The sequence below is a fragment of the Anser brachyrhynchus genome, assembly GCF_964034855.1.
Source record: "Anser brachyrhynchus genome assembly, chromosome: 3".
Taxonomy (NCBI): Eukaryota; Metazoa; Chordata; class Aves; order Anseriformes; family Anatidae; genus Anser; species Anser brachyrhynchus.
The window spans coordinates 61,080,738-61,094,950 of NC_137696.1; the positions used below are offsets into that span (position 1 = coordinate 61,080,738).

The 14,213-nt window shown below is 39.3% G+C and overlaps 1 protein-coding gene across 7 annotated transcripts in view; it reads left to right on the forward strand.

The window, feature by feature from the left end:
* The window catches only part of TULP4 (TUB like protein 4), a 157,805-nt gene that overhangs the window by 86,011 nt on the left and 57,581 nt on the right, over positions 1 to 14,213 (forward strand). For all 7 annotated transcript variants that reach the window (XM_080584404.1, XM_080584398.1, XM_080584400.1 and 4 more), the window contains 2 exons: positions 12,684 to 12,812; positions 13,125 to 13,286. In XM_080584404.1, coding sequence (XP_080440530.1) covers positions 12,684 to 12,812; positions 13,125 to 13,286 — 291 coding nt within the window. The remainder of the gene's footprint in view (positions 1 to 12,683; positions 12,813 to 13,124; positions 13,287 to 14,213) is intronic.

Genomic DNA, 14,213 nt, shown 5'->3' on the forward strand with positions numbered 1-14,213 from the left:
AATTAATATATGGTAATAGTGCATAGGTGGATGTCACTAAGTGTTATTTAGTTCTTGTTTTTAAAGCTTGAAATACATTTACAGGACTTTCTTTTACGTAGCCCAAAAATGAATGTAAATGTTGATGCTGTTAAGTGGTCTTGATTTGTATCATCTGTAAGGTGACTTAACGAGACCTTAGTTAAATGAGCCTTGTGCTCATGGACTTTTAATATAATGTAGGCTAAATAAGGAAGAATTTTAAATTTGCTGCTTTTTTTTTGTTTGTTTTCATATTTCGTTCAAACCCAAATGCTTGAACCCAAGGAACTCTCAGCTCTGCTTGGTTATTGCATGTCTTATTTCTAACAGTGGTGGATCTTTCTTTAGTCTCTCCTTTCTGTACTGTGCTGATTTTATCTGTACAGAAATGAGAGCAAAGCAAAATCTTATGTCTTAAAAAGGAATGAGATGAAAGTGCTATTTTATCCTTTGCTCGTCCTTATCAACATTCAGCTTTGATTTATTTTTAGGGAACTTGGGATTGCCTCTGCACTTTTAGAGAGTGTGTACAGGCAATTAAATAGAAGTATCTTGCAGGAATGCTTCAGGATAGGAAGACCCTTAATTAGAGACAGTGGTAGCAGTGTACATACTGCAAAGGAGTTTCCCTCACTGGAAGTGAGCATGACATAGCTGTAAAAAAATAAAATCAAATTCCATGGAAACAGGTATCTTTTTTGTGAAAGAGCTTTTGGAACTTAAGCCTTCCTGTGAAGGGATGTGAGTCAAGAGCAGACCATATAAAATTATAAGCCTTATCACTGTAGTTCTCTTGTCTCTCAAATGGGAGAAGCAGCAGACCTCTACCGGTTTCCCCTCCAAGAACATACTACACAGATAGCTTGTGCTTATGGGTGATTGAATTCGTGCCTTAATACATTTCCTTAGATTATACTCAACTATTTTCCTTAACATCCCTTGAAGGAATAGTTAGGAAATTTATTTAAATGAAAATTTATGAAACAGATAACATTCAAATGAAACAGATAACAACATCTTGCCATCCACTTTATGTTTGTATCACATCTCATTTCCATTTCTTGCATGCAACTTCCAGTTCTGACAAGTGATCTGACAGAGCTCCTCAACTGCCCAAATGCATTTATTGGTTATGCCTTGGATGTAGCCATTCCAATTTGGTTTAGAAAATGTCCAATGTCCCCTACAGCTCTAGTTCTTTGAAGCCTCAATTAAGCATGGTGATTCTGAAGTGGAAATAATTCCTTTGGGACTGGCTCTGCGAGCCTCTTCGTTTGTAGGTGTGTAGCATTTCTTGTTTTGTACCTGTGAGGGGTACCAGGGATGCGTTCCTCTTAGGTAGGTGAACAGGTGTGGCAAATCCTTTTAACATTGGGATTAATACACTTTTGGCACGTATTTCTTGAGATTAAGTGTATGACTTAAGGAATGTGAGATTTGTAAAGCTTTAGAGTCTTTTCGAGTCCTCGTGTTGTCAGTTTACTATCAAGGCTCCTAAATGTATTCAGTGAGATGTTGACAGCCTAGGTATTTTTAAAAAGACTTCTTACTCACGCTAAGTACATTTTATCCTCGAAGTAGTTATCAAACAAGTTTTTCTTGCAGTTGCCGACTTGCCAGAATCATCCCCTAGTGCCTTTAAAGGTCAGACTGCCTTCCATTGGGGATTGTATGCCAACTGTATGATACCTTTTAAAAATAGGCATATGTGGTGGGTGGGATGCCATCCCCAAGATACCTTTTAAAAATAGGCATACGTGGCATTCATCTGCAAAGCAAATAAACAAAACTTGCTGGGGAGCATCAACACTCTTCCCAGTGTATGAGCAACTGTACTGTTACTTGCAAAGGGTACCAGCTGCTCGCATGGAGAGTGGATGAATCACAGAAGCGTCTTGATTGGAAAAGACCTTCAAGATCATTGAGTCCAACCATCAGCCTGACTCATCAAGTCCCACCACTAAACCACGTCCCTTGGCACCACATCCACACATCTCTTACATACCTCCAGGGATGGGGACTCCACCACTTCTCTAGGCAGCCTGTTCCAATGCCTTACCACCCTCTACAAGAAGTAATTTTTCCTGACATCCAAATCTAAACCTCCCCTGACAGAACTTGAGGCTGCTTCTGTGTGTCCCGTCAATGTAACCTGAGAAGAGAGACTGACATCTACCTCGCTGCAACCTCCTTTCAGGTAGTTGTAGGGCGATGACGTCTCTCCTCAGCCTTCTCTTCTCCAGACTAAAGAACTTGAGTTCCCTCAGGTGCTCCTCAAATACCTTGTTTTCTCATCCCTTCAGCAGCTTTGTTGCTCTTCTCTGAAGGCATTCCAGCAACTCAATGTCCACCTTATAGCGAGAGGCCCAAAACGAAACACAGTACTTGAGGTGCGGTCTCACCAGTGTTGCATACGAAGTAACAGATGCTTCGCTGGTCCTGCTGGCCACGCTATTTCTGATGCAGGCCAGGAGCCATTGGCTTTCTTGGCTACCTGGGCAAGAATGGTTACCTCCTGTGGGCTTACTGACAGAGTTATTGCTGGTAAACTGGTCTGCTTCTCCCTGGCCTCTTCTCTTTCTGGAGCTGAACAGATGATCTGAGTCTTTGCCAGCCTCATTCATGCTCTGAGCATTGTGAAAGAAAACACAAAAGGGGAAAGGGGAAAAAATGAGAACATCCAACAAGATGGCACATAGTTTCTGAAGCCTGAGGTGTTTCAAACACCTGAGGTGTTTGTATTAGTAATTAGTTTGAATTAGTGAAATGTACTTGCTTTGGAGTAGGTTTTCACATGAAGCCACAGAGTAGTCTGTGGTCAGAAGAAGGTGCAGAGTTGGACCTGGATCTTTCAGGTCTGGTAGGGTCAGCACCTCATGGCTGGTCCAGCCTCCCCTCTGATCACACTTAGGTTGGGTCCCCAGCTGGGACACATGCCACACTTAGCTTATTGATAATATTATACCACGAAATTAGATTTCCAGTTAAAGGGAAGGGAAGGAAAAGTTAGTTATTTGGACCTTGTGAGAATTTCTCTGTATTTTTAAAACACTAAAGTTAGTACCTTTTATACGATCTCTCACATGAATCTTGCTTTATTTGTCTAAATAGAATTTATAGCCATTGAAGCTCCTTTTAGAAGAGCAGAAAAAGCAAGCTGACAGCTGCTGGCAGAATAATATACTTTTTTCATGTAAAAAGTGGAATCCTGTGATAAAGCATCAGACCCTTAATGTAGGATGTGGAGTGGAAGCTGCTGCCCACTGCAGCAGGCGTGCCCGCGGGCTGTGGGCAGCTGCAATGCCGTCAGTGCACATAGATGGTGACAGTAGTTTTTCTGAATGCCAGTGGCAGAGGTAAGGGTTATTAAAGGCCACCCCTGAAATATCTGGAGGCTACTTCAGTCTTTCCAGGAAGAAAGTTAATTTTCTTATCATTTAGACTAAAGGAGACAGAGAATTTCTTTCTCTGAAGATGGAGAAAGACTTTAACAGGGCCTGTATACACAGAAAAGGGGCAACAGATGTAAACTGAAAGCAATTTAGCTTGGCTATAAGAAATTTTTCAGTATGAGGGTGGTGAGGCCCTGGCACAGGCTGCCCAGAGAAGCTGTGGATGCCCCATCCCTGGAGGTGCTCAAGGCCAGGCTGGATGGGGCTTTGGGCAACCTGGTCTGGTGGGAGGTGTCCCTGCCCATGGCAGGGGTTGGAACTAAATGATCTTTAGGGTCCCTTCCAGCCCAAACCAGTCTGTGATTCTGTGAATTTGGATGGTGTTTTCTGGTAATGAAACATCTATCTCGGATAATGTCTTCACCATCCATTTGACCACAGTCCGCATGCAGCCGCTGCTGTGAGCTGGCAGTTTTACTCAGCCTCTTCCCAGGAATTCCCTGTGCTCCAAAGTGAGAAATCGGTATCTAAGCCTGGGTCAGCACGAATTGCTCCAGCTGTCACTGCTTTTGCAGGAAGCTACGAAAGTCAGCATAACTGCTTCTGGAGAGCTCAGGAAAACCCTTTTGAAGCCAAGGAAAGGATTTACGATGTTTTTCTTGCTGTGTGTCTTGGTGGGCTGAGTTCCTCCACATCAGACATGTCCCAAAGATGCCTTCAAGCAGTGCATGCTCCAAGGCATGAAGAAAATGGTGTAAGATTAAAAAAAAAAAAAACAAACTTTTTTACTGGTTCAGTCTTTGACTGTTGATACAGTTCTGGTCCCATCTCTTCCCCTCCCTAACAAATTTAACCCCAAATATGCAAAATTATCCATGGTACAGCTACTTTCCCAACTATAGGAAGAAAACCCCATTTCTTTTTCTTAATTGAGCAATCTGTCTGAATGTTCCTCAGTCGCCTTCATTAACGCCAGCTCTCGGAAAGCTTTTCCCATGCTCTTCAGTGGGAGCTGTGATTTCACTTTGATGTGCTTAGTAAAATGATGAAAGATGGGGAAAGAAAGCAAGAAATTTAGACACTGACTGTTCTAAATTTACAGTTCTTCAGCTGCAGCACAGTGTTTGTTATTAATAGTAGTAGTTTTCTTCTTAATTCCTTTATGCGTATTGTACCTTGGAAACTGACAGCTACATATGTAAAGCGAAGCACTTCTACCTGGGTGTAATGTCTCTGGGAACAAAAAGTCAAAGCTCTGCGTGTGTGTGAGAGACATTGAGGGTATCATTAGGGAAGGCAATATAAGAAAAGTAGGATAGGAACTTGGGTGTGCCACCCCAAGAGAGGTAGTCTGGCTGTATGTCTACTGTATCTGCTGATTTTTTGTCTAGTACTATTAGGAGGAAGAATACCTACATAATGCTCTTCATCTGCACAATTGAAGTAATTTGAATGGAGAGAATTATCATGATGCTATTACCATGGCAAGAAGTAAAGATCATGAGTGAAGATGAAAGGAAGAAAAATTGCAAGCAATTTATTTACAGTATGGGAAATTAGGAGGGAGAGACTTGAATAGCTTTTATTTTAAGAATACTGATATTTAAAAAATAGATGAACTTTGCATTTCATTGAAATAAGCATATGCAGAACCAATTTTCCTGAAAATTAACAGAGAATCGTCGTTCAGTTGCGGGCTGTCCAGAACCACAAAATTTCTTCCATCTTTTAGAACACCTAAAAACTCACGTTTTCCCGTGGAAAGCACTGGTTGTCACAGAGCACGCGTAGATAATTCATATGAAATCTGCACGGATGGGTCTTGCTGCAAGACAGGAGCTGCGATTTTTACAGCGATTACCTTTTATCGCCTATTACAGTGGTGAGAAACCTGCAGGGCTGAGCTGACAGCTTGTCCCAGCTAAAGCAAGCGGTGGCAGAGCTTGCAGCCAGGCTGCTGTGCTCCAGGTCTCCCTCCTGAATTTCACGAGTGGGGAAGTGAGTCACTTCCCAGGTTCTTTTGGGAAGCAAGCCTGAAACCCTTGTTTGAGCCGTTTTTGTTTGCACTGATGGGCAGGGAGTCAGAAACGGGGCTCTGGAGTCGAGGTGTCCTTGAGAATCTGTTCAGAACCCAGCATTGCTTATAGGAAACCTAAAGAGGGAAGGAACAGCTTGTTAACTGCTATTGCTTATTTTGGGCACCTGTTGTCACTTCTAAATTGCATTCTAATTATAAAAATTCACTTGGATTAGCTAACAAGTCACAAAATGTGCAAGATCGATGTAGTTTCCTCAAGGATTTAATAGGTGTATGCATTCACGCACACACTCATATTATATGTAAGTAAAATACATAATACACTATATGTGTCTTTATATATAATGTATAAAGCTACACTGAACTGTATTAGCAAATAGAGGTGGTTATTGGTTCCTCTGATCCCTTTGCTTTTGTGTTTCATTTTTGTTCCCCCCTGCACACTCGTCTTTTGCCTTTGCTGTATACCTACACATCTCTTCATCTTTGTTGTCACTCATAAAGCAGTGTGGGCCAGTGTGGTGCATGCACTATGTGCATGCATTTCTATATGTTTGTAAATATGAGTGAAGATCAATCTACTTATTAGGGGATTGCATAATATGATTAGTCAATATAGCAAATCTTGATGCTTGGGCAATTCTAGATAGATTTTCCAGTCCTCTTTCCCAATGCTTTGTTCCAGGCCTTGTATTTTCCTTTAAAAATGTAGGTGCTTCCTTAAAAGTACAGGACTGGAGGAAGCCTTCAGATAGACTGAGTCCTGTACTCATAGGCATTATGAAATGCAATCTCCCTCTGCAGTTTTTTTGTTTCTATCCTAGGAACAGTCAGGTCTTCTGCCTTCACTGCACGGAAGGTGGACTCATACCAACACTCTCAGTAGCAATAGAAAATTAGTATGACTTAAAGGGGGAAGAAAGGCCAGCAATTGCACCGGTTGTGTAATACTGTATGTGCTCAGTGGAGTTATAGTGCATCAAATCCTCTGCACCCTGCAAAGATGCCTAGTTCACTGCTAGTTTCAGAAATGCTAGCACCAGATAAAGGAATTCAGCTCTTCTCGTGTGGCAAATCATGTTGTGATCGAGTATTTCCCATCAAGCGTTCTCCACTCTTTACTGCTGCAGTAGTCCATATACAAGCAGATCTCCATAGCTTATGTTGCTAAGGGAAGAGCAATGCTGAGGAAGACTTGTATTGTTAGCGTATGCATGCTCTCCAGTAAAATGGATGGAGGATCAGAGGTGGAAAAAAATTACTCACTACAGTGCCTGCACTTTTTTTCTGTAATAACATCTTCCTAAATTTGATAATTGCTTTAGCTATTTATTCATTTATTTTCTCTAGATGTTTGTCCCTTGCCTCTGTAGCAATTATAGATGGCATATTTTAAGAACTGCAGAGGTAAGATTTCAGTAATTAATATCATATGGCATTCTAGATTAAGGACTTCTGCTCTTGGAATATTGATTGCTGTAATATTTTCAGCTACCTCCTCCAAAAACTCTAGTGAAATTAGGGATAAGAAAAGCTCTCAGAATATCATAAATTTTAGCGAAGTCCAGTATTGTGCTATAAAATATGGGGGAAAAAGCCCTCAATATTATGTAATTAATTTAAATCACCAAACCTGGCTTCTATTGGGAAGAAGCCAGAGTTACTACAAATGATATGTTTGCCACCTCAAAATTGAGATTACTCAAGAGTTTTGGTCTAACACTTTAATAAATACTGTCGTTACTAGCTGGATGATGGTATTTCTCTGGCAGTGTCTTTCTAAGAAACTTAACGATCTTCCAGGCCAGTGACTGATCGGACTTCCTTTTGTTATTTGAAGTCATGGACCAAAAAACTTTAGAATAAAATAAAAATGGAAATTTTAAAGGATAATTAAGTAATCTTAAAAATAAATGTCTGGTGCTTTTAAATCATAATAAAACAGGTGTTTCCTTTGCCATATGACAAGGCCTTTTCCAAATGGAGTGTCTGTGAAGGCAAGAAGTAACTGTTGTTCATAAACTGTTCGTGTTTGCACAACATTTTTTATTGAGAAGTGTTATCAATTATTTTTGTTTTGATTACTCCGTTATAGTGGAAGTGAATGCATATTAGTTGCCAGTGTTTTCCACTTTAATTTTATGCATAAACAAGTTTTTTAATGTTGTAAGGAACAAGTCTTGGGCCAGCTGAGATGACTAGAGAGAATGTAACTGGGAGAGGGCTGAAAGAAAGCTAGACTAAAACCACGAAGCTAGTTACTAAACCCAGGTACCATCAAGTTATGCTTCTAATCCATTGCAGTTTACCAAGTGGCTTCCAAGGACCAAGATTTCACCAGCTGTGGTGTTACTGACCATGGATAGGAATGATCATGGTGTGCAGGTCCTGACTGCGGTGCAGGGAGGCTGCCGATGCTCCCAGAGGGTGGCTGGGTTTTCCTTAGAGATGGTTAGAATTTTTACAATGCCGAGTGGTTGGTTGAAAATGAACATTAATCAAAATAGAAGCTTTAAATAAATAAATAAAACTACATATATATGTGTCATTTGGAAAGAAAAATTCAAAAGCATGTAGTTTTTGGTGATTTTTCCAAGTTCCATACTTTTTTTAAAAAGCCATAATAATCCTTTAACATTTGCCATACATGTATAAAAAGTGCAGGAAACAATTTGCACAGAGAAATTTCAGAACAGGAAAATACTATATCTACAATTTTCCAAAATTAAACCTTTCACATTTATTCAAGTTTTTCATTTCCCAACCTAAAGTTCACATTCTTTTCACATTGTAAATGCTCTAAACTTCAAGGTACAGCCTTATACTTAGCTATTTTCTTCAAAGATTTCTACTAGAGGATTCTTCTTTATTAGAATAATTTTAATGACTTGTATTTTATGTGACGTTAGATAACTTTGTCTGAAACAGCAGCAGCAAAAAGGAATATCCATTGGTAAGAAGTTGTGCCGCCACCTTTCCGTGATCTCTTATTAAGGCGTGTTCATTCAGAAGGTTTTTTTGGAGATGAATGGTTTCACTGCTGAGTTGGTGGACACTAGCAGAGCTCGGCAATTAGTCCCATACACAGTGGAAAGTGGTGCCAAGCCGAGTGACGGAGGAGAACGAATGTCCATCACACTGCAAATATCTCAATATTACCAGAAGAGATGGAGATGAAAGGATAGTTGTACCCGAGCTTCCTTTTTTCTTGTATGCATGCGTGAATAAAAGATGTTAAGGATGTGGTACTGAACATTAGCGTGGTGGGATTCAATGGGAGAAAAGGAACAAATACCTTCACAGTGGCTTTATCGGGGAAGCGCTCTCAAAATGGGAATCCACGCCCCCCATCAGCGTGAGGGGAATGTGATAGCCCAGCGCGTTTGTATCCTGGCTTCTTTGGTCTCTGCTGGGGTTTTGCTTGCCATTAGCAAGCTTGGACTCTTCTAGGAAATAAAAATTCAAAGCAGAAACTGGAATGGTTTGTAAAATCGTGTGTGCGTTTGCTGTTTCACCTAGTGAATTACACCTGCTTTCTTACAAATTGTCTACGTGCTTTGGAATAATGGTAGTTTCTATGTAGTATATACCTTTCTTTGGTAAATAGCCATGTACCTTTAGAGAATCAAAAGCAGCAAAAGATAAAAAGTGAATTGTAACTAGCCAACCAAATTTATATCTGAAGTTGATGCAGATACTTAAACACCTGCCTTCATTCTTCTTCTTTATAATATGCAGTCAGTTCCTGGGGAGAGTTTCTAGCATCTTTAACATTAACTAAATTTAATTTCTGAAATTCAAGCTGGCAACTAAAACAGAGCTATAAATGATGCTAAATGTTCCTCTTTTCAATAAACTTTTCACTACTAAGCATTGTCTAAAAAGGAGCTCAAAGAAAACGCAAGACCTTGATTCAAAAGCTCCTTGAACTTCATGGCAAGAATCCTGTTTGGTATGATACATTGGCCTTTACGCTGTACTTAAATGAGTATATTGGGCTAGGAGTTATTTGGTATTTTATTTATGGGAGATCGCCTTCTGCATGAGATACCAATTTAGAAGCTGATTAATGTCTGTAATACAAATTTTTTATAGCGTAGAACAAGGACAATTGGTAATTTTATAGGTAATTTAAAAAAAATAAATACATAAATAGCCAGTATGCAAAGGCGGTGCAGACCACACGGCCCACAGATAACTTTCTTTGGCATGCCAACATTTTTTTTCCTTTCATTACAAGATAAAACAGTTTATTCCTTGAGTACCTGTGGGAAGATGCTGAATGAGAAGCAGAGAACCATAAAGGTAGCAGAAGTAAAGATGGGGCCCCTGTGACTTGAAGCTGTTAGTGAAAGTAACGATACCTTTGTGTTATGGGCTAGCAGTAAAATTCTTCTTTCTGGAGGGCTAGTTCAAGCTTATACGTTTACGTGCACTGGCAACGGAACGTGTTTTCATACGGTTTATGTTCTAACCAACATAAAAGACAAAAGTTGTCATAATACTTAGGGCAGACCTTCTTCTTTTCTTAGTCTCTGCTTCAGTATGTTAAGTGCCTCAAATGCAATTGGAAATACCCAAAGCAGCTGTAGAGTCAGCACCTGGAGTCAGGTGTTAAATGTAAATGATGAAAACAGCTTTAAAATGACCTCATAAAATGGTAGCATTTGCTCTGTGTTTTAAGAAGTTGAATTTTCAAATTGCAAAATGACTTCCTTATGAGCATATTATCAGAAGTCATATAAAATCGTTGTCTCATTTTCATTTGTAATTATAAAGTGGTAAGATTATTACTCTTAAAGCCAGGGGCTTATTGGTGTTTTGACCTTTGTAGCTCACCAGACAGAGGTTTTGGAAGTTACTAATTGGGAAGGAGGGAGGAGAGCACTGGTAATATTATTTACATTGAAATGTGTCCTTGGATGTTTTGTCAAATTGAGGGAAAATACAGGTAGAACAGCATTTGATTCAGAACTTATCTTCTAGCTTTAAGAAGATTCCTATTTAAAATAGAAAAGATGCAAATCGCATCAAGGTAATTCCTGTCACTTTGCCCATAATTCATATCATTAAGTCAGCTGGTTTGTCTAATCTATAAAATCATATGCTTGTCTCAAATCTTTGTCAGATAAAGCAGGGCAATTTTGAGGCAGATAGTGGTACCTTTGATGGTGTTCATCAAAAAGCATAATGGTATTTGAATTAGTTTTATCTTTTGTTCCTAAATCCTCTAGCAATTTATTTTGTTTGATCTATGAAATGTCCAGTGTGGGGACCATCTAATCATTAAAGGTCTGATTTTCAGTGGTAATAAGTGCCTTCAATTCTATATAGAATTATTGTTAGCCTTAGCTGCTGCCAACCTTCAAAAGCCAGGTTTTTCAGTTATCCTGATGTCATGTATGGGGTTTTCTTCACTTTGCTAATGCCATTAGGCAATACTGGCAAGTGCAATTATGTAGTGGTTATGTTTTGTCTCAAGGTGGCTGAAATGATGGCTGTGTGCATATGAGTTACATGAAATAGAAAAAAAAAAAAAGAAAAAATTTGTGCTGTTCTTGTTTAGACAGAAGAGCTAGAGTGAATCCTCAACCAAAATACAGCTGCTTATATTACTATGCTGGAATATTTTATTTACTGCTCTTCCAAAAACAAACAAAAAAGATAAAAAAAAAGGAAAAAAAAAAAAAAGCAAGTATGACACAATCCATGAAGTGTCACAATATAATCCACCCAACTGTAGGCAGGACGAGCACCTTGGCGTTGGGTTCTACTTGGTTCAAGTAAAGCAAAGCATTTTTCTGCAGCATCCCAAACGGGATTCTTCCTAGCTGCATAGCAACAGAGGGTGTAGTTAGTCATATTCACTTCTTCCTATAATCTTTATGTATGCATGAAGAAACAGTTTTCTTTTAGCCATTTAATCGTTCAAGGGTTGATCCTCCGGGACCGGAGGGCTGCACTGATTTGCATGTTTTGCAGTTGTGACCCATAGCACTCTGCGAATAAATGTAGCGCTCCTTAAATAAGTGTAAGAGCATCTTTTTTTTTAGCTGTCAAGTTTTGGTTTCAGGCATGCATATTTATATCCTAATTCTGAAAACTGCTGTTTTCATTGTGAAGTCTGGTGGATCTGTGTACACAGAGTTCATTTTAGGACTGGAACATTTAGGAGCATCATTGCTTCCCGGTAAACATCAGAATATATTTCAGGAAAGTCTTCTCTTTCTGTCTCTTTTAAGTGATTAATTATCTATTTAGATTTATGAAAAAGCATCATTAGATCTGGGTGCCCATTAAGTAGTTGAAATAACACTCTACTGATTGAGAATTTCATATTTGTTTTCTTTGTTTGTATATGCTATATCTCTGTATCGTAACTGGCGGAAAAGCTCATTGTGTATGAATGTGAGCATCCCAACCATATCAGAATGTTTTTGAAATAGAACTAATTTGGAAAAAAGGCTCTAAGAAAAAGTCATTAACAGAAGGTAAATGGTTTTACAGCTAATTTCTGCTTCAGGCACTAGGATGACGTGGTTTTTTTCAGTTCTATACTGAGGCCTTGAGAGATACTGTGTTTGTTAAATTGATATTAATTATAAATGAGAGAGCAATTTGGCAGCTTTGGACTTGATTAGGTTCTCCAGAAAAGCTCAGATAGCTCTAATGCACAAAGTAGAGAGCCTAAAACTGCTTTGTATTCCTTCTGCACTCAGAAGCAAAGCAATTTCTCTATGAAATTTCTGTATTTTAACAAGCTGGGACTCTAGAAAATTTTTTCATGTCACTGGTGACATGAGTATTCAGATTTGATCTTGTATCAGTGCTTGTAACTTCATTTGCAGAGTTGAGCCTTGGAGATTGTGATGAGGGAAATCATGACGAGGAAAATTTGAAAGTGGTTTGGGTACGGGGCCTTCGGTTTGCCGTTTCTGTAATGAAATGCTACATTCCAGCGTAGTGTGTGTTTTTCTTAAAAGCATGTGATGCCTTCCAAAAAGGCCTGATTGGGGAGAGAGCCTGTGTTCGCTGACAGTCATGACAAAATGATTCCAGCTGTTCTTGAGAGACGCCTACTGCTGTGCTGAAAATTACTGTTTTGTACATCTTCTTCGGAATTTAAATGCAATGTTGTTTATTTTGCAGTATTGTTTAACTGCTTCTTGTAAAATAGCTGTTAGCACTCTACACAGTTTTGGTAATGCTGTTTTTGTTTGTAATCTTTTAAGGTTGTGCTGGTTAGATGGAACGAACCATTTCAGAAATTAGCAACCTGTGATGCAGATGGAGGAATATTTGTTTGGATACAATACGAAGGCAGATGGTCTGTGGAGCTTGTGAATGATCGTGGGGCACAGGTTGGTATGCATGTTTTCTCTTCAGTCCAGAATGATCAAGTCCCGAGTGACAAAATGAAGAGGACAATGAATAGTACTTTATACCTTTTGAAATGTGCAGGAGAAAATGAAACATTTCTTTAATGAAAGGAGTATGCAAGTGTCAAAGACACTTTGCAAGGACAGTTGCTTTATCTGATAGCCGTGAAATCAGAACTGCTACTGGGCTAAGGAGTTGTCCTGCCTGTCTCTGTGCAGTGCTACCTTTTACCAAAACAATGAAAAATTACGCCATGGCTAATACATCTATTTTCTTATCTTTGATATATTAAGGTAAGCGACTTTACATGGAGCCATGATGGGACTCAAGCCCTTATCTCCTACAGAGATGGATTTGTGCTGGTCGGTTCAGTCAGCGGACAAAGACACTGGTCTTCAGAAATAAACTTGGAGAGTCAGATCACGTGTGGCATATGGACTCCAGACGACCAACAGGTAATGGGGCTTTTAGAAGCTGTTAATTATATTGCAGTGGTATGCTGTAGAATACATCTCTGAAAAAGTCGTTAAATAAAATGTCCACTTTGTAAGAACAGTTTCTGTCAAAACTGGTGCTCCCACAGATAGTGAAAATTAAATCCATCCTATTGTTCTCATTAGTCAAATATACTAATGTACCAAGTTGCCTATCGTCTGTTTTCACCCTGATTCACATGCAGTCTTATTCAGACTCAGTTGTTTGAGATGGGAATCTGTAATTGTACCCCTAATTCATTGATGCAGCTATTGTGAAAATATGTATTTGAGCAGAGATACAGCATAGACTAGTAAACATCTGAGCAGCTGCTTCAGTATAGAGCTGCCCAGTTTGCACTTGCAGCAAAAGCAGTTCAACTGACATACAGTGATGTTTGCCTTCTCATGAGCAAAGGGATCAAACTGTGTCAGAGGGGCCTCTCAGCCTTATGCAAAACACATCATTTTTAAAAAGGCCATTCTTTAACCATTGAGCCCAAAACTTGCTGAGCTTTGAAAAAGACGGTTTAAAAAAATCTTCTTTACAGCTTTTCTAATAAAGCGTATCATACCGGTCACTTCACCATTTATAGTGGGGCTTGAGCTAGCCCATTGGTTTCATTTGCAGAATTTGCAATGGCCCTTTGCCATTCAGCTGTTGACCTTTGCGGAATGGTCTTCCCTTCCACATACTTGCTATCGTTATGGTTAATGTGTGTGAAATATAGTACTGAAAGAAATGATGGGAGTAGAATAGTGCGAAGAGAATCTGCATTATGATCAAGAGTAGATTATTTTCCTTTCTTCATTTTACACCTTCCAGACAACCTACTAGTTCAGGACTCAAGGTACCACTGACTTTAATTCAGAATACTACAAATCCATACAAGATATATGCAGGCTTAT